Consider the following 20,727-nt stretch of genomic DNA (forward strand, 5'->3'; position numbering starts at 1 on the left):
TGTATTTTTCAAACACTGTGAGAAATAGTCTGGGATCCAGCCCATTAACGGCCTGTCGAGCAAGGTACAAAATCAATTTCCAATCAGATTTGTTTACTTGCGTGATGTGTTCTTAATGAGGAACATCACTCTTGCGCGCCGAAAGTCGTGTCTACAACAATACAGATGGCGAACGGGAGTGCCGAGAATATGTTCAAATCCGTGGTAAAACCAGTTTTAAATGACCAAAAACACATCGAAACAAGTCATTGGCAACAGTCAACATGGCTCGTGTTAACCATGTTGAATAAACTTCTCCATTCTCCGCTCACGCTAATTACTTGTCGCTTTAACAACGTCACGTCTGCCTGTCGCTGATTGGTCCACTCCGCTGTCTGTTTGCTGTGGCTTGCTCCGCCCTCGAAATTTAATCCGCCGGACGGTCCCCAGACTCAATCGCTGAAACAGCGGTGAGTCTGGTATACCAGGCAAATAGTTATCTGAAAAACTCTTTAATAGCTATGTTACGTTCGTTAGGTTTTGTGTTGGGTTTTTCCTAGTGTGACTTGTCTCTGTGATTACCCATTGATTTCACCTGTGTGTGTGTTCTCCCAGCGTATCCTGCAATCTGCATCCACCTGTGTTACCCAGCTGTTCCTCGTCTCGTTACCCCTTGTCTGCGTATATAATGACCCAGTTCCTTGTCACTCCTTGTTGCATCATTGTCTATGTCAATGTCAGCGTCTACGTCCATGTCAAAGCCAAGATCTGCCAAGCCCTCGTGTTCCGTGTAAGTTTTGAAAAGCAGTATTTTGTTAGTGATACTTTTGTTTGCCTCAGTGTTAAGACTTTTTGGATTCCCCGGTCGTTTTGTTGATACTTTGTTTTTTGTTGGCATTGATTAAAACGTTTTTGCACCGTCTACCTGCCTCGCCTCACTTTCCCTGCATTTGGGTCCACACACCTCCTGCCTGCCCACACACCACGTGACAACGTTAACATACCGGCCACGTTCACATTTTGTTGTTCATGCATCATATAACATCATACTGTAAACTAATTTAGCATGTTGTTCTCGATTGTATTTTTAATTTAAATTGCCTTTCAAGATGACATATCCGTTCAGTGTGTTGGATTTCCCCCAAAAATGCAACTTATACTCCGGTGCGACTTATATATGTTTTTTTTCCTCTTCGTTGGGCATTTTATGGTTAGTGCGACTTATACTCAGGTGCGACTTATTGTCCGAAAAATACGGTATTCCACATTTTGTAAAGGTAATGCACAATGAAAGTAAATATGAGTGTGTATTATTAATTAACTTAAAATATAGTATCAGAAAACTCCCTCTGTGTTTGCTAGTGCTTAAAAAAATGGTTGGACATAAACCAGTTGGAAGCACTGTATATATTCTATCAAAACTACTGTACTTTCTCTTGCAGTCTTATAAGGATATATATGTAACATTATTTACAGTATTTACTTTAATTATACCTGCAAATATCTAATTTGTGATTCATATTAATCCTTTCAGGGACAGTAGTCACTACATTGGACATCTACTCAAAAATTATTATCAGCTTAATTCATTCACTGCCATCCCACGTCAGAGTATGAGTTGTCATAGTTAATAAAGAGGGAAATTGATATTGAAAACGTATATTAACGGCAATAGACATCCAATCCATTTCAACTGGGAAGGGCAAGAAGCGTCCATTGAAATGGATTGGACATCTTTGGCAACCCAAGAGTTAAGTTATGTGGGGTCAGAAAACAACAAACAAATGAATAAATACAATCCCCAGAGCAAAAGACACATGGGCCACACTTAACTGAATCTTTGTGACCCATCGTCAAATACATGCGGGCAAAACTGATACTGTACTACAACTGGATGTCAAATGGCGGCTGCAATTGGCCCCTAGGCTGCAAATTTGAGACCCCTGCCCTTCATAAATTGCCAACGACAGCCCCAAAACCTCACTGCTCTAGAGGAGATCTGTATGGAGGAATGGGCCAAAATACCAGCAACAATGTGTGAAAAGCTTGTGAAGAGTCATAGAAAACGTTTGGCCTCCGTTATTGCCAACAAAGGGTACATAACAAAGTATTGAGATGAACTTTAGGTATAGACCAAATACTTATTTTCCACCATGAGTTGCAAATAAATTCTTTAAAAATCAAACAATGTGATTTTCTGTTTTTTTTCCCACATTCTGTCTCTCATGGTTGAGGTTTACCCATGTTGACAATTTCAGGCCTATCTAATATTTTCAAGTGGGAGGACTTGCACAATTAGTGGTTGACTAAATACTTATTTGCCCCACTGTATCTGTGCCCAACAACTGATTGGCAACCACTTTAGCGTGTCCTGACTAAGATAAGCGGTGTCAAAAAGTAATGGAATGATTACTGATTGAACTTCTCAACAAATTCTACCCCAATTGATTTAATTTAGATAACTCATTGAATATTGATGATCCTTTTACTTTGTCTATGCTGATGCATTCGTTCCACATTCAAAAATCATTGACAAAAAGAAGTTACAATGAGCCTGCATAATCCCGTAAATGTCCGTGATCCTGTTTGCAGATACCAGCAAAAAATGATCAACTAACTTAGCTAGAAAAGGGATTTTATGGGCTTTTTCACGGGAAAGTAGTTTGCAAACCAGTCAAAATGACAGTAAAGGTTCAGAAAAATAATGTAAAAAGAAATAATTGAAAGTCACCTTTTACAAAGTAGTTTCACTCCTACTCTTTTACATTGTTACATAACTGTCCAGGCCAGGAACTTTGAGGGCTTCTATCATCTTACATGACACTGCTCTCCATTTTCAATTATCTCTATTCCTGACTTTCAAATCTGATACTATTTCTGCTCTAAAGGCCTCCTAAATTGCGTGTGTGACTGCTCTATTACAGGATGTGATAATAAAGCTGAACATTTAACTAAAACATTTAAAGATGTCCTTTATCAACTAATCTAACTAATTTAACATCCGGGACAAATATGCTTTGAAATCTGAACGCTTAACAGTATATTCCATAAAAGGCATGTTCTAATCTAGCAATTTCTTGTCACTAATTTGCACAACTTTATTAAGTACTGCAACATTCTTTGTAGGAGGACCATGCATGCAGCCTTACCCAAAGCTCCTTCATGTGGACAGAATTTTGATTTAACTGAATTTCATTTAGATTAAAAGAAAGATGGTATAAAGGTTGTTCCGAAGAACGCAGAGCAATTTACACATCAGGTCCAAAGTGACATAAAGGGGAAATAGTTGAGGTATTGTGTCAGAGCACGACCTATCTAAAGTTAATCTCAAGAATCTCCCCAGCAATCTCAGGTTTCTTCTAGTTCCTATTTCAGTTTCCATTGTTACTTCTAATGTATATCTTGAATTTGTCTATGATTGAAGCTCCCTCAGTATGACCCCCTATTTTAGGTATTTTTCTTCCTGGAGGTCATCACTGGCATGGTGTGGTCAATCCTCTTGTCGAATGTTACAGCTTTGTCATGTGAAGCCAGCCATTTGCAGAAGTGGGTACTATGGATGCGTTACATTTACTCCGTTAAACACTTACTTTAGTAACCTTTTAAGAAAAATGTACAGTACTTCGAAGAGTAGTTTTACCAAGCCATACTTTTTCTTTTACTTGAGTTGATTTGTGGACTAGTACTCAAGTACTCAGTACTCAATTTGGACATTTAGGGATGTATGTAGTTTCTAAGGGGTGTACTCACTTTTGTTGCCAGGGGTTTAGATATTAATGGCTATATTTTGAGTTATTTTGAGGCGAAAATAAAGTAACTTAAAGCTTGTCAATGCTTCTAGTGAATGCCATCCATGTTCTGGCTCCTTTTTTTTTTTTTTTTTTTTTTTTTTTTTACAAGTTATTGAAGTTATTTCATTTCTTGGGGGCCACTGTTCTTTTGCTGTTTATTAAACCAAATACTTTCTTCTTTTTAGGCCAATTGTGCATGTCTGTTACTCACGAAACACAAATAAACATTTTTGTGGTTTGTAAAAATATAAAAGATGTATTCACTACATAAGACAACATGCTCCGGGGTTTATTATAACGTGTTTTATTGAAATGGAATACAAAGGAACGATGCAAATATTTGAACTCATTCTTAGCATAATACTTTAATACTCTTCTCCATGCCATTCATGTCATTGCTCCATTTTTTTTTCACAAGTTCTTAAAATTACCTAAACTTTGGGGAGCCACTGTTCTTTTGACCTTTATTATTTACCCAAATGCTAAACACAAAAATTTTTGTGGTTTGTAAAAATATATGGCGGAAAACACTCAGGTGACTTGAAGTTCCGCTCTGAGATGCCCAATTTGGCCAACTTTCAAAACTGTCCGATATGCATGTGCGATACATCATTGGAAAGCTTAAAATCCCAATTTGGCCAACTTTCAAAATTGTCCGATATGCATGTGCGATACATCATTGGAAAGCTTAAAATCTCAATTTTCTGTGGGAAGGAAAATTTTGAACAGGAGGGCATTTAAAACAAAAAAATTAAAAGTTTTTTAAACAGCAATAACCTATCTGGAGGTGAGAGCACGCAAGAGCAGAATTGCAGACGCCACGACGGGATATTATCGCGTACTGACCTTGTTTCGATCCAAAAACTCCATGTAGCATGTATCGCTGAGTGTCAAGTCCCAGCTGTGAATGGCCACAGCTGGATTTTTTTTTGTAATTTTATGGGTGAAACATGGTAATATGAAAAGGGTCGCGATGCAGAAATCGCAGACATCAAGGAGTGGTCCAGATGTTCTTTTTCATATATTATCTTTTTAAAAAAATTTTTCTTCTATTTTTCTTTGTTTGGATCGATTATTTATCATCTAACAAATCGGAGAAAATGCACAATAACAAAAAAAATAGCTATAGCGATAGTTATGAGGTAGATATCCGTGACTTTTTTACAGACGCCATTTTTTTCATTGTGACATAATTTGTTTATAAGTTTAAAATATGTGAGTGAATAATTTTTTAAAGCAGTTTTTCTTTTTTTAAATGAACTATGGGACATCAATTTATTATTCTAAAGTAAAAACGACAGACATTTTGAAAAATAAATATAATTACCTTCGTCTTATGGCTGGGTTGAAACAAACGCGGTTGCGCGACGTCTGTAAACGGGAGTTTTCAGGGTAAAACGGACAAATTAAAAAATAGTTCGGGGGCTTAATATGCCATGAATCTGCTATAGAAGCATATAGACATATTCTTCTATCAAACCCAACAGTTGTTTTGGCTTAAAATACAGCAGTTTCTTTTAAAGAGGATTGCAAGAGCAGAAACTGCTTTTTCAGTCCTGTCTGTGTATTTACTACATTAAAAGACACATTCTCCAGGATTTATTAGAACGTGTTTTATTGAAATGGAATACAACAGAACTATACAAATATTTGAACTATTTAACTAATTCTTAGCAAAATAATTTAATACTCCTCTCCTTCTCCCTCTTCATCATCATCAATGGAATCAACTCCAACCTCCTCATAATCCTTTTCCAAAGCTGCCATGTCTTCTCTAGCCTCAGAAAATTCACCCTCTTCCATGCCCTCGCCCACGTACCAGTGAACAAATGCACGCTTGGCATACATAAGATCAAATTTGTGGTCAAGTCGAGCCCAGGCCTCTGCAATAGCAGTGGTGTTACTCAGCATGCACACAGCCCTCTGGACCTTGGCTAGGTCACCACCAGGAACTACTGTAGGTGGTTGGTAGTTGATGCCCACTTTGAAACCAGTGGGGCACCAGTCCACAAATTGGATGGTACGCTTGGTTTTGATGGTGGCAATGGCAGCGTTGACATCTTTGGGAACCACGTCGCCACGGTACAAAAGGCAGCATGCCATATATTTGCCGTGACGAGGGTCACACTTGACCATCTGATTGGCTGGCTCGAAGCAGGCGTTAGTGATTTCTGACACCGACAGCTGCTCGTGATACGCTCTCTCAGCCGAAATGACTGGGGCGTAAGTAGCCAGAGGAAAGTGGATGCGAGGATATGGTACCAAGTTGGTTTGAAACTCAGCCAGATCAACATTGAGGGCGCCATCGAAACGAAGGGAAGCCGTGATGGAGGAGACGATCTGACTGATAAGCCTGTTAAGGTTGGTGTAGGTTGGGCGCTCGATGTCGAGGTTCCTTCGACAAATATCGTAAATGGCCTCATTATCTACCATGAAGGCACAGTCGGAGTGCTCCAGGGTGGTGTGGGTGGTCAGGATGGAGTTGTAGGGCTCCACCACAGCTGTAGACACCTGGGGAGCTGGGTATATGGAGAACTCCAGCTTGGACTTCTTGCCGTAGTCGACAGACAGGCGCTCCATAAGGAGGGAGGTGAATCCAGAGCCAGTGCCGCCTCCGAAACTGTGGAACACCAGGAAACCCTGAAGACCTGTGCACTGGTCGGCCTGACGACACAAAAAGATTTTTTTTTTTTTCAATTACAATTCCAATGTAAAATTAGCACGAAACACTTCATAAAAATATACAATATATATCACATTGTTAAATTAAACGAAAGTACATCAAAATTCCCTGCTTTAATCCCCATTGATGTCATGCGTCTTCTCTTCTGCGCTACTTGGCCACCAAGAGGCAGTACTGTACAAGCATTTATAATGTACAATTTACAACTAACCCAGTAAACTCAGCTAGTCAAAAGCATGATAGCAAAGCTTTAGGAGGTTTTAATCCTTTGCTCTGGATTTATTTAAATGCATCGTTCAAAATTAAATGGATTCAATTATATTTGAAAAATCCCAACTCAATGTGGAATTTCATCACTCCATATATTTTTAAATCTGCAAGAGGTCTGGAATTTTTGTTAACGTGTAATTACAACATTTCTAAGTTACCGGTTAAATTAGCCAAATTCCACACTTAACTTCTTATGTCATGGTCAATGATATATAAACGCAATTTTTCACCAAATAGATATTACATTTAGAACAATCAAGACATACAATATCAAAATAAATCTTTATATATTGAAAGATGGGTCAATAAGGTGAACTTTTTAAATATAAAGAATTTGGTTTTACATTCTATTGTGTTTGGTGTAATTCCAGAGGGCTGTCGAAGATTATTACGAAATTGTGACATTCCTAACTTTTATCCAAAGTCTCTGTTCATTGGTTTTAAATGTGCATTATAAGCTCTGAAACCTCAAACAATTGTGTGAAAGGACTTCTTCAAAGGGAGATAGTTTTGAATCCCACTGCAATTTATTATTGGAATAATTTATATGAAAATATTAAATGGAAACATACTTGGCTTTTGCCTAAAAAAATATCTATTGAGAAATAAAGTTAAAGAAATCACTCTCAAAATGCTTCATAGGTGTTATCCTGTAAAAAGAACAATGGTTATGTATGGAACAATACGTTATGTTCTTTTTGTGCAAATGCAAAGGAAACTGTTTTCCATTTGTTTTGGGAATGTACAAACTCTCACATATTTTGGGTTGACTTGAACAATTTTATCAACACCAAAGTTGAGCCCTCATTGAAATTAGTTTTTAGACATATTTTGTTTGGCCTATCTAGCATTGAAAAACTAGAAATAGATCAAAGTTATAAATCTTATTCTAATTTTGGCAAAATTCTCCATTCACTGTGTAAAGTATATAAATCAAAGACCAAATTTTCATAAAATGTTTTCTTTATATTTGAACAATTTAAGTGTCGCTTTGAACCCCAAGGCTATAAGGACCAAGAGACTGTGCAAACAATACAGCTTGTGTTGACCCTTTTATTTATTTTTTTGTTTTTTTTTGTTTTTAAATGTATTGATTCTATGTGAATGGTCCACCCCATGTTTGTATATTTGTTTTTAATAAAGGTTAGAAAAAAAAGGACGAAAACAATCACAACATTGACGCTATTTTAGTTTATTTGTCTGTGGTGTTTTGAATTATGCAATTTTAAGTTATATGGTTGGGGTTATTTCACTGATAAAGAACTTGAAGCAAGCACTTGGGCTCTTGTTAAGATTAAAATCACTATCCACTGCTTGCTGCGAAGACAGCTGCCATCATTTAGCGCTCATATTCAGCGCTTGGAACCAGTGGCGCCTCCAGAAATCTTTCATAGGGGTGGCCAGATGGGGCCACTTAAAATCTTGGGGTGGCCAAAACTAAAAGCCATAATTTCAGGTTTTCATTATATTATTGCAGTAAAAAGGTCAGGGGAAAACTATCAGAAAGACTTAAGGACACGGCTACTGATTTGGTGTTTGTGTAATATTTTATGTTACTAATGATTTAATGTGCATAGTCCATAACTGTCCAGTCAACATTTTGAGTTCCACAACAATTCTGTTTTATTGTGTTATGTATATATTAGGCATGAGGTGTACATTTAACTAGGGCTGTCAAATGATTAAAATTTTTATTCGAGCTAATCACAGCTTAAAAATTAATTAATCGTAATTAATCGCAATTCAAACCATCTCTAAAATATGCCATCTTTTTCTGTAAATTGTTGGAATGGAAAGATAAGACAAGACGGATATATACATTCAACATACTGTACATAAGTACTGTATTTGTTTATTATAACATTAAATACACAAGATGGCATTAACATTTTTAACATTCTTTCTGTGAAAGGGATCCACGGATAAATGGTATATGGTAAATGGTGTTATACTTGTATAGCGCTTTTATAGCTACCTTTCAAGGCACTCAAAGCGCTTTACACTACATTGCCATCTACCTATTGGTGACGCAGTACCTTGCTCAGAAAGACTTGTAATTCTTAAAGGATAAAATATGAGTTTGTATATTCGACTAAATATTGCCATCTAGTGTATTTGTTGAGCTTTCAGTAAATGATACTGTAACGAATTAACTGTTCTGCCCAAATGCATTATGGGAAGTGGTGCACCCATGACTGCGTGTGGTGGCTGCAAATGCTATATCTTCTCTGCGTTGGGTACACCACAGGGTATTAAGAAAAAGATCAACTCCTGTTATTCTTCCCCACGTCGCTTCCCACAATATTTATAGTTGCTGTGGGAGAGATGACAAAGGTTTTGCCAATTAAAAGCTAGGACCCAATGAATTCTTGTATCTACTCCACTCACTTGACACTGCCTCTTATCTCTGTATATAAGTAAAACGGTGCTATTGTAGGCTGTTTGCGGCAATGCGTGAATGATTCGTACCGCGAATGCGTTAATTGCGATAAATATTTTCACGTGATTAATTTTTTAAAAATAATTACCGCCCGTTAACGCGATAAATTTGACAGCCCTACATTTAACAAAACAAAATAAATGCATTCATTTGGGATGAAATGCATAACTGATGCTACAACAATCTAACGATATACTGGCAAGTGGGGTGGCCAGTGGGGTGGCCAACCAATTTATAGGGGTGCCCGTGGCCACCCCTGGCCACCCCCTGGTGGCGCCACTGCTTGGAACTACAAAAAATGCGAGCACAAAGCATTATGTAACACACCAGTTTGCGGATCCTATCCAGCACCAGGTCAATGATCTCCTTGCCAATGGTGTAGTGTCCACGGGCATAGTTGTTCGCAGCATCTTCTTTGCCTGTGATCAGCTGCCCAGGGTGGAACAACTGGCGGTACCTCCCAAAACGCACCTCATCTAAAAGTGGAGAGAAGTGAGAATTCTACAAAACATTAAGGGGCCATGATTTATACTATGTATGAAGAAGTTACCAATAACGGCAGGCTCCAGATCTACAAAAACAGCTCTGGGGACATGTTTTCCAGTACCAGTCTCACTGAAAAAGGTGTTGAAGGAATCATCTCCACCCCCAATTGTCTTGTCATTTGGCATGTGCCCATCTGGCTGGACTCCATGTTCCAGGCAGTAGAGTTCCCAGCAGGCATTACCAATCTGGACACCTGCCTGTCCAACGTGGATGGAGATACACTCACGCTGTGGAATTAGAAGAGATTAAACGTTAATGTTTTGACAACTGAAACTACATAAATTAGGGTTGTTCCGATCATGTTTTTTTGCTCCCGATCCGATCCCGATCGTTTTAGTTTGCGCATCTGCCGATCCCGATATTTCCCGATCCATTTGCTTTTTTTTTTTTGCTCCCGATTCAATTCCAATCATTCCCGATAATTTTTCCCGATCATGTACATTTTGGCAATGCATTAAGAAAAAAATGAATAAAACTCGGACGAATACATACATTCAACATACAGTACATAAGTACTGTATTTGTTTATTATGACAATAAATCCTCAAGATGGCATTTATATTATTAACATTCTTTCTGTGAGAGGGATCCACGGATAGAAAGACTTGTAATTCATAAAGGATAAATGTGACTTTTTATATTGTGACTAAATATTGCCATCTAGTGTATTTGTTGAGCTTTCAGTTAATGATACTGTAGCCATTTAACTGTTCAGTCCAAATGCATGATGGGAAGTGCAACCATGACTGTGCGTAGTGGCACCAATTGATATATCTTATCTGCGTTGGGAAATAACATAGGGTGTTAAGAAAAAGATCAACTACTACCTTGCTTCCCCGCATTGCTTCCCACGATATTTCTAATTGTTGAGAGAGGGATTAAAAGGCTTTAGCCAATTAAGAAAAGGCTCTAAAGACGGCCAAAATTCACTCTACTCATTTTACGCTGCCTTTTAGCTCTATATATAGTTAAAACGGCGCCATTATAGCTTGAACGCGACAATGCGTGAGTAGGTCATGCTGCGCATGCGTTAATTGCGTTAAATATTTTAACGTGATTAATTCAAAATAAATTAATTACCACCGTTAACGCTATAAATTTGATAGCCCTACTTTAAGCCAAAACTAAAGACTCTGGATGGGTGTAAGACATTTTGTCTTTAACGTTAAATACAATTAGAAAACGTTTAATAAAAAAATATATATATATTAAAAAAAGGCATGTCCGATATTTTTTTGCCGATTCCAATACTTTGAAAATGACGTGACCGGACCCGATCGATCGGCATCATCTTTAACATAAATCATAGGAACATACAGCTAATTGATTTTCACTATGTCAATGCTTTGAGTAAAGATTTTGTCTTTTCTTTTGCTTTGTCCTACAGTTGAGTGATGGGGATTACTGCAGATGCAAGAGTTTAATCTAGGTCGGAGGTCACCAACATGGTGCCCAAAAACCAAAATGAGAAGCTCAAGGCCTGTTCTAAAAATGTTTTACTATGTATGAGACATTGATTTAATACATTTAAGATGTAGTCATTTTAATTTTATTTATATAAACCGTTGCATATAAAATGCTGATTTTACCTAATTAGATAAACATATCTTAATAACGAAATAGTAAAAAGGTGATTTTTGCAAACTTTATTTATAAATCTGTCTCCCCAAAAACCAAAATGAGAAGCTCAAGGCTTGTTTAAAAATATTTTACTATATAGGAGACATTGATTTAAGAAATTTAAGATGTAGTCATTTTAATTTTATTTAATATAAACCGTTGCATATAAAATGTTGATTTTACCTAATTAGATTAACATATCTTGATAATGAAATAGCAAAAAGGAGATTCTTGCAAACTTTGTTTATAAATGTGTATTTCATTGGTACCCAAGCGGCGTCTTGCTTCGCAAACGGTTGCTGGCCCTTGATGTCAACCCTTGATAATAATGTTGCAGTGTGCTCTTGTCACAAGGCCACATTCTCACTAAAGAAACGTGACCTGAAATTGTTATATTGACGAAAATAAAAAGATAAATGCGTGAGGGAAGAGATTAAATGTTAATGTTTTGACAACAGAAACTAGATAAATCATTGGAACACACAGCTGATTCTTTTTCAATATGTCTATGCTTTGTGTAGAGATTTTGTCTTTCTTTTTGCATTGTGCTACAGTTGACTGTTGGGGATTACTGCAGATGCAAGAGCTTAATCTAGGTTAGAGGTCACAAACATGGTGCCCCCATAACCAAATGAGAAGCTCAAGGCCTGTACACAAAATATTTCACCTTATAGGAGACATTGATTTTCAAGAAATTTAAAGATGTGGTTATTTTAATTTAAACCGTTGCAATCAATGGATATAAAATGCCAATTTTACCTTACTAGATTAACAGACCTTAATAATCAAATAGTAAAAAGGTTATTTTTGCCAACTTTGTTAAGCTTATAAATGTGCGTTTCATCGGTACCCAAGGAGCGCCTTGCTTTGCAATCGGTTGGGGTCTTTGATGTCAACCTACTGCCACACGGCCACATTCTCACTAAAGAAACGTGACCTGAAATTGTTAAATTGACAAAAATAAAACAAGCTAGTGTTGGTGGCGTTAAGATAAATGTGTGACGGCTAGTAAAAAAAAAAAAAAAATTAAAGAAAAAAAATCACACTCAATCAGCGTACTAAACTACCGAAAACTCGGGTGAGTTCGTTGGCGCCATTGTGAAAGAACTTTCCCGCCTGACTGAGACAATCCACAAAACCTCTAACTGTCACCAAATGAAGTAAGTGCCTGTTAATTCTGCCTGCATCTTCATGCGAGTAGTAATGCAGTCTACAAACAAACAAAAATACACTTACCATGATGTCTCTTTGTAGATATTTAAAGGCGATAAAGCAAGTCTGTTCTGACTATAATGCGCTTCTTCTGATATTTCTGTCCCTCCGAGTGAGCAGGATTGGCGACGTAACTAACTCCGCCCTCTGTTCCGTAGTTTAAATAAACTTTATTGAGAGAGTGCAACCCATCATACAAGTACAAAAATACAGTTTTCTCTCGAGTTCTCGCTTGTTTTGTTCTTCTTCTTGCTTCAAAAAAAAAAAAAAACTGAATTCATGGTAAACTCTTTTTTTTTTTTTTTTTTTTTTTTACCTGTCTTGTTCAGCTGCTTGACATGGAGAATGGAGATCTGAGTGTCTGATTGACCTGAACAGTTTTAATATATAGGAGTATGACATACATCCAATCTGATTATTTGAGCCAGCGCAGCCCATCCTCCTGCAGCCAAGCAATGGGATTCATAGCCACTGCCCAGGGATCCAAGGTGGTCCCCCGGGGCACCTGCCCCCCCATCAACCGGCCTTCAGGGATGGGAAAAGGGGATGCACCACCAACCCCACGCCCACCTCGGCCCCGGCCGCCCACCCGCCCACCACGAGCCCTGGCTGTGTGTTTGGGATCACGAGCCACAGCCGCAGCCCCCCAGCCGGCGCGAAACACCGTGGGACCCCCAACGGCCCACCAACCCCAGGGCGGGACAGGGCCCCCCGCCGGAGTGGGCGACATCTAACCGAACCACCAGCAGCCAGCCAGTGACCCACGCCAGAGCGCCGGGCGGATACCCAGGAAGAGAAGAGAGAGGAAGGCGGAAGGAGGAAAGCGCCGAGGGTCTACCGCGGGGCGACGCGAGATTGGAGCCCCGACCTCCCCCCAATCCCGCGGCTGGCAACCCAGGCAGAGAGGAGGCCATGCCCCACTTTAGAGAAAATGTGTGGAACCCACCTACCACTCTTTTACTGTGGCTGCCAGGTCCCCGACTGGCAGCCATTACCCAGCACTGTGATGGGATTGTGTGGGGAGGGTAGTGTAGGCATTAAAATAGGAGATCTCAGCTTGGGGCAGTGGGACCGCAGCATGGAGGTTCAACCCAGCCACCCGTCCCACCACCCCTTGCCGGAGCTCCCCCGTGAAGTACGATGTGTGTGGTGTGTTAATAGAGGTGTGGGAAATGCGGGGCCTGTCATGAGGGGGCAACCATGATGTCACCCCACCCCAACAGGCCCAATAAATCCCGCAACCTAGATGTGTGATGCATTAAAATCAAGGGGGAGCCGGCCCGGGACTATACGGCCCCGTCCCGACTCTCCCCGGAGGCATGAATGAGTATGTAGGTGCCAGGATGAAAAATATTTACAGTGCAAAGTGAGAAGTGCGTGAATTAAGAGGCAGGCTCCTGAAGGCGTGGCCCCGGCCACCAGAACCACCGGCCACAGGGCAGGGGAAGCGCCAGGGCCCCGATCAACCCCCGCCCCAGACTACCCCACACAGCCCCCCACGCAGCTGCCCGCCCTCCTTTTTCTCTTCATGGGGATCAGTACCACCATAGTCATGATCAAAGGCACTTGTGGAGTCATGCAGAACAAAGTTAACACCAACAAAAAGGACAACCATGCATAAAATATTCCATATACACATTTAAAGTGTTGTTTACTACTTAACCTCCCAAATGTGACAAACCGTGGCGCTCATAGGTTGGCAGATAAAGAAAGATTTTAATATGCAAATAGCACTTCACATGATTATGCTAACATCCTACACAGCTGGTTAAGTCATTTACCAGTCATGTTATATCGAAGACGCAATTTGTTGTCATGAAAAGCAGTGAGAATTGTGACACATCAGTCCATTCTATTTCCAATTTAGGATTTACTAGCTAAATGAGATGCAACTGTGTTTCCCCCTGCGAATTACTCAAAGAAGTCTTCTCCTGTGATTCTAAATACTCTATTTTCCTTTAGTGACTCATTTGCACCTGTTGTGTAAAGGAGAGGGTATCAAAGCATTTGTGATAAAAGGCACATCATAGGCAGGCTATAAAATGTGTGTATTGGAGGGCACATGCTCCTATTCCAACAGTTCAGCCACCTCTGTTAAAAATCATACAGTATTCATTTATGTCGTATCAGGGATTTCTGTAATGATATACTGTACAGTCATTTGTAGTACTTGGACTGTATTTCACTCAAGTTTGCAATTCATTTTGACAACTTCACTTAAAATCACTTTGATTTCTGCTCACCTGAAGGCATGTGCCGGTATGAGATTCTGACGGTATGATAATTTTAAACCAAAATATCACGGTTTCACGGTATTGCAATGAGAACTCTAAAATGTTTTATTTTCAGATTTCTAGGTTACAAAAATAAACAACTTTTATCCATTGAACAGGATTTTTATTTTTCAAAACAACATATTAGCAAATAGGAAGTATTCATGTTAAGTTAAATAACCACAAAATAACAACAAAGAAAGAAATATTCTAAATAAAATTAACTTGGCATGTTAATCAGCTACGTTATCAAGCTTAAATTACAGTATGTTTTACCACTGTTGCTCCCCAGTACACCATTTCTTGACTAAGTCACTGATGGTGTAGTCACGCAGGGTTCACTAAATCCAGACCTCGGTGCCACTTTTCCTGTCGTGTTTTCCATGTCTCCCTCCTCCAACACACCTGAATCAAAATCATCAGGATCATTGTCAGGCTTCTGGAGAGGTTGCTGGTGACATAATCATTTGATTCAGGTGTGTTAGGGGAGAGAGACGTGGAAAACACGACAGGAAAAGTGGCACCAAGGTCTGGATTTAGTGAACCCTGGTGTAGTGGCACATTCACCTGACTCTGGCACAGCTGCCGTGGGATCAATTCTGACTCTGGCACAGCTGCCGTGGGATCAATTCTCACTCTGTGGCAGTTTGATCGTCTGTGCAAATTATTGTCTCTGTGCCCAACAACTGATTGGAAACAAGTTTAGGGTGCAGTCCCCTTTCACCTCACCGACTCTGACTAGGATAAGCAGTGTCAAAAATGAATGGATGTTTCCTGATTGAACTTCTCAACAGATTCTACCCCAATGAATTTAATTTAGATAACTTTGATGATAAGATAAGATAGATGATCCTTTTACTTTGTCTATGCCAATGCATTTGTTCCACATCCAAAAATCATTGACAAAGAGAAGTTATAATGACCCTGCATAATCATTTATATGTCCATGATCCTGTTTGCAGATGCCAGCAAAAAAATGACCAACTAACTTAGCTTGAAAAGGGATGTTATGTGCTTTTTCACAGTAGTTTGCAAACCGATTGAGTGTAAAGTGCTTAGTTACTGCCACGTTTTGTGGCCAAATAGACCGCGTGTGTGTACAGTGTACTTCCGGGTTGTGTGCACGCATCCGTCCCCGCCCCCACCTTTGTCTTTATTGCACTGTGCAATTCATGTGTGTGTTGTTGATTATTGTGGCGTCAATTTGCGTTGTTTTACATTGGCACTGATATGCTGTTCACCCATGGAACTGGAATGCTGTTCAGTGGAATTGATTTCAACAAATTCCATGCAGTTTGTCAGTTATTTGTTAGTTTCAGGGCTCCGGAGTGGCTAAGCTAGCGCGAGTCATTGGTGGTTGAAATCGACTCCATCGACTAAATAAACCTCCGCTAACTCGAAGATTAAGCCTTATGTGAAAAATTCTGATCTTCCCATTTAAATTCAATTATCGGAAAGTCAATTACATGTGATGACATTTTTCTGTTGTCATTTCAATGTTGGGACGGCAAAGGGAGAAAAGTTGGTAAAAAGTAACTGATAAATTACCTTAAAGTAACATAGTTAGTTTGATATCTAATCAGTAAATATATCATTTTGAGGTAATCAGTTATTAAATTATTTTTTTAAGTAATCTGTGACAACACAGATGACAACAGTTAATAAAGGTGAAGTTGTGCAGAGGAAAAAATATACTATTGTTTAAAAAAAATCTGAAATTTTAAATAGACAGGAAGGGTACTGAGTTCTATCAAAAATAAACTGCTCAGTGTAGATGTTGATTTCTTGTTTTTACAGGTGAAAAATTAAAACATTTGTCTCTGCTGCAAATACTGTATATGTGCTGGTTCTATTGGCTATCTCAATAACAGGTAACCTTTGCTGAGTCCCAGTTGGAGTTTTTGCACAATACCTTTGGTAGAAAATCAATTGTAAACACGTTAGAAATATATTTATGAATTATCTGTGTCAAATGTAGCCGACGTTTCAAGTACATTGCAATATTAGGTTTCCAATTTCCCTCTTACTTTGGCAATATTAATAACATTTGTATTGCTTTCAGATGTGTTTCCATCAGAAGTGATTTTTTTTTTTTTTTTTTTTTTTTTTTTTTTTTTTTTTACAAAACTGGCTGTTGATAATCAAGAAGCACAGAAGTACAGATTGACATTGTGCAACTTGTATATTTACAACTGTAAATCAATTTTGATTAAATAGAGAAATAAATTTATTAACAGACTTAAGGTCCAAGTTACAACCATACAATACAAGGAACAGTTTAAACAAAATTTTAAAAATAACAATAAATGGAAGTAAATTACAGTGATACAACATTCGGTCACCAAGTGACCCACTTTTAAAAAGCACCTAAACCAGTGTTTCCAGAACAGTGACAAGCAGCGTGTAGAACTGTGCAAAATGTTAGTCAGGCCCAAGACAATCACATTTTTTGAACCTTTTAAATGATCAATAAAATTAAACATCAGTTCCCATAGAACGGACAGGAGAGTATACAACCGAGCAGCTACAAACATTTCAGAGGTACTGCACCACCTGGGACTTTTCAACAAGATTCTCAGAGAGTCATTGTATGCCACTTGCAGTCTCTAAAAACTTGATGTGACCAGATGTGCAGTGTAGTGGGGTGTACAACAGGCCTTGAACAAGGCAAGCTTGACCTCATCAGAGGACTGATCAATTTTTTAGGAGAGAACATTAGCTTGGACATATGATGAGCGACACTGTCGAAATATGCCCTCGTTGTCAGTCAGCCTATAAATCAAATATAAATAACACTTGTTGCAAATTTGGACATTGTTTACGAGTCACAATTTTATGGGAAAAAAAATCCCTGAACTGAACATAAGTATGTTACAGATTGTTCAGAAATGTAAATGTTCTGAGCCCTGCGATTGGCTGGCAACCAGTTCAGGGTGTCCCTTGCCTACTGCCCGTAGTTAGCTGGGATGGGCTCCAGCACCTCCGCGACCCTCGTGAGGAAAAGCGGCATGGAAAATGAATGAATGAATGAATATTCTGATCAAAATGATAAAACGACTTGGCTGTGCAGGACTTCAAGCACCCTCAATGATTGAAAAACACCAAAATTTCACACCTTTGAAATACTATAGGCTACACTAGGGTGACCAAACGTCCTCTTTTGCCCGGACAAGTCCTACTTTCACGTAGTATCCTCGTCGTCCGGGCGGGTTTTATAAATTCATAAAAATGTCCTGTTTTTATGATTTTTCACGGGACCATTTTGAAGAGAATCCCTCCGGCCGCTGGGTGGCAGCGCATGCCTGCGATGACATTGCTCCTAGTAGTATGGAGGGAAGGAGTAGCTCTTCTTGTTTTTGTTGGCAGTTTACCCCTATCATGAAGCATTACCGCCATCGACTGGGTTGACCATTTGGCCACAACGCCTGCCCAGTTAAGTTTTTTACGATAAATACCTATATAATGGCAACTGTTGAGTTCTGTCGGAGCTTTGACTGTAAAACTAGACCACGCTAGGCATTATGGGAAACGTAGTTTTAAACTGCTACGTTTGGAAACATGCTGGTTGAATAGTTTGTCAGTTTATTTCGGTTATTGTTTGTGTGCAATCTAGAACATTGAATGAGAATATCAATTGAATGGGAATAACAATCCATCAAGGACAATTGTCGTGATAGTAATATATAAAAATGTTTAGTTGGCTCATAGCGTACTGTGTGTATGTGTATTGACAGGACTACATTTCCATGGGTCTGCATTTTATATATATTATTTATTTTTTTCAAACTGCATTTTTCCATCCAGAGTGAGGGGGCACACTTTAAATATATTAAAGTGATATAGGCATCTTTGAGTGAACTTCAAGTAAAATTCAAGTATCTTGAGGCCGGGCTGAGTGTCCTCTTTTTTGGAAATCAAAATATGGTCACCCTAGGCTACACTCACAATATCACTCAATTTCCGCATACAACGGCTAATGTTGTCCACGAAATTTCTGGTGTCTTTTTTCCATGGTCTATCGTGACTGCAAAAGAGGAGACTGTTGTGGGTGATGAAGTCGTGCCGTACTCCCATCAAGTATCAGGCTATTACTGCGGAGAAACGCTGGTGCACCCCCAGTGAGTGTTGTCTGCTGCCCCCTGCTGGAACCCCGTAAGTACTGAGTAGTGGTAGTAGTAGATTCAGAATTTAAAATTGTCCACAGGTATGCGATGACAACAATTTGAATGTCACTTTATCGTGATGAAGCTTTTTTATTTCGAGCATGCACACACACGCACGCACGCACGCACGCACGCACGCACGCACACACACACACACACACACACACAAAATACGGTATACTTCAACAAAAATAATTGGACTCGAAAGGGAGTGGGAAGAAGAAAAAACTTTTTTTATCCCACGGCGTGATCAGGAAATCCGACTTTATGTATAATCCGCACCGCTCGTTTCTGCAATGTGACTAATGAATTGATGGTAGATTTCTGTTTCCCCACATTTCAATACGTGAAATATGGGAGCACTAGGGAACAGTACAAAGTGCGGAGTGCACTGTCATCAAGATATGATTCACTTTGTTTTAATTGTGACAGGCTTTTGGAGATTTTGGTTTTGATTTGTCTGATGTGTGCTTTCCATGATAATTTATTATCTACAGTAACTCCTAAAAATTTGAATTCATTTACATTACCAATTGGGACACCATCTATCATTATTTGTAGTTCTGAGTTATATTTAAGGTTACTAAAGATCATTACTTTTGTCTTATTTAAGTTGTGATTATTTATATCCATCCACATCTTTAATTTACTGAATTCCTCATTTACAGTAGTTACTAGTTCATTTCGGTTTTCACTACTATATAAAATGTTTGTCATCGGCAAAAAGTATAAATTTCAATAACTGAGATACATTATATACATAATTGATAAAAATATTAAATAATTTTGGTCCCAAAACGGACCCCTGGGGGACCCCATGAGAGATACTGAGATATTCTGATGACCATTTTCCCATTTTTATATATTGTACACTTCCTGTTAGGTAATTTTTCAACCTCTCCCCAGCAACACCCCTGATACCATACAGATGTAGTTTATTGAGTAAATTGTGTGGTCAATTGTGTCAAAAGCTTTCTTTAGATCAATAAAAATTCCAATTGCATGTCCCCCCCCCCCCCCCCATCCAATGCTTTTGTGATTTCTACTGCATCCGAAATTGAGGTGATTGTTTTTGTTCTAAACCCATACTGGCCCTGGTTAATTATGTTGTTTATCAACAAAATTATTAAATTGGTAGGTAAATAATTTGATGATGATAGTACAATGATGTAAAAATAATTATCTTAACCCTGCTGTTATTTGTGTGTGGCCTCATGGAGCATTAATATAAGAGTAGTGTTAAGTGATGTCAGTCTTTCCACAACATAATGATTTGAACAGAATACTTCCGTTTCCCGAATGCGAATGCACAACTTTACCTACAGTACATTCAACGATGACATGCTAATAAAGTTAGTAAATGCCTACAATTTACAATACAAAGCCCATTCTGAATCATAATGGTCTAACTCTGTATTCTAGCTAAGCAAACCTGCAAAGCTGAATGCCTCCCCTCTTCTGTGATGACATCCTGGGGGGCATTGTTTTCCTGGGCTATCAGTTGTGCCAACCCTAAAGCGAGAAACTACGTAACTTGGATCGCCATTATTAAAACGTATACGTAAACAACAATGGCTGATAAGATGGCAACGCACAGTAAATAAGGGCATCCGTGACCCATAGTCATTTTTCACTTGGGCAGTGTGCATTTGACAATATTAAAGCATTGTCGGTGCTTCTAGTGAATGTCATTCATGTCACACATGCTCCAGGATTTATTAGAACGTGTTTTCCTTTATAATTTACCCAA

General features: G+C 38.9%; 1 protein-coding gene across 1 annotated transcript; it reads right to left on the minus strand.

Annotated features, from left to right (window-relative positions):
• Window positions 1-5,368: 5,368 nt before the first annotated feature.
• LOC130911000 (tubulin alpha chain-like) lies at window positions 5,369-12,717 on the minus strand. Its single transcript, XM_057828711.1, has 4 exons — window positions 12,566-12,717; window positions 9,714-9,936; window positions 9,491-9,639; window positions 5,369-6,434 (listed from the first exon to the last, which is right to left on the minus strand). Exons 1-4 carry the CDS (start codon window positions 12,566-12,568, stop codon window positions 5,454-5,456), a joined length of 1,356 nt encoding a protein of 451 aa, XP_057684694.1. The 5' UTR covers window positions 12,569-12,717; the 3' UTR covers window positions 5,369-5,453.
• Between the last annotated feature and the right edge of the window lie 8,010 nt (window positions 12,718-20,727).

Source organism: Corythoichthys intestinalis, chromosome 2 (genome assembly GCF_030265065.1).
Source record: "Corythoichthys intestinalis isolate RoL2023-P3 chromosome 2, ASM3026506v1, whole genome shotgun sequence".
Lineage (NCBI taxonomy): Eukaryota > Metazoa > Chordata > Actinopteri > Syngnathiformes > Syngnathidae > Corythoichthys > Corythoichthys intestinalis.

Bases quoted from the DNA above. Each gene is read 5' to 3' on its own strand.
- LOC130911000 (XM_057828711.1), bottom strand. The intron at 9,640-9,713 runs GTAACTTCTTCA...CTCCACTTTTAG, and splicing joins TCTGGAGCCTGCCGTTATTG to ATGAGGTGCGTTTTGGGAGG. The intron at 6,435-9,490 runs GTGTGTTACATA...TTGTGTCGTCAG, and splicing joins TGGATAGGATCCGCAAACTG to GCCGACCAGTGCACAGGTCT.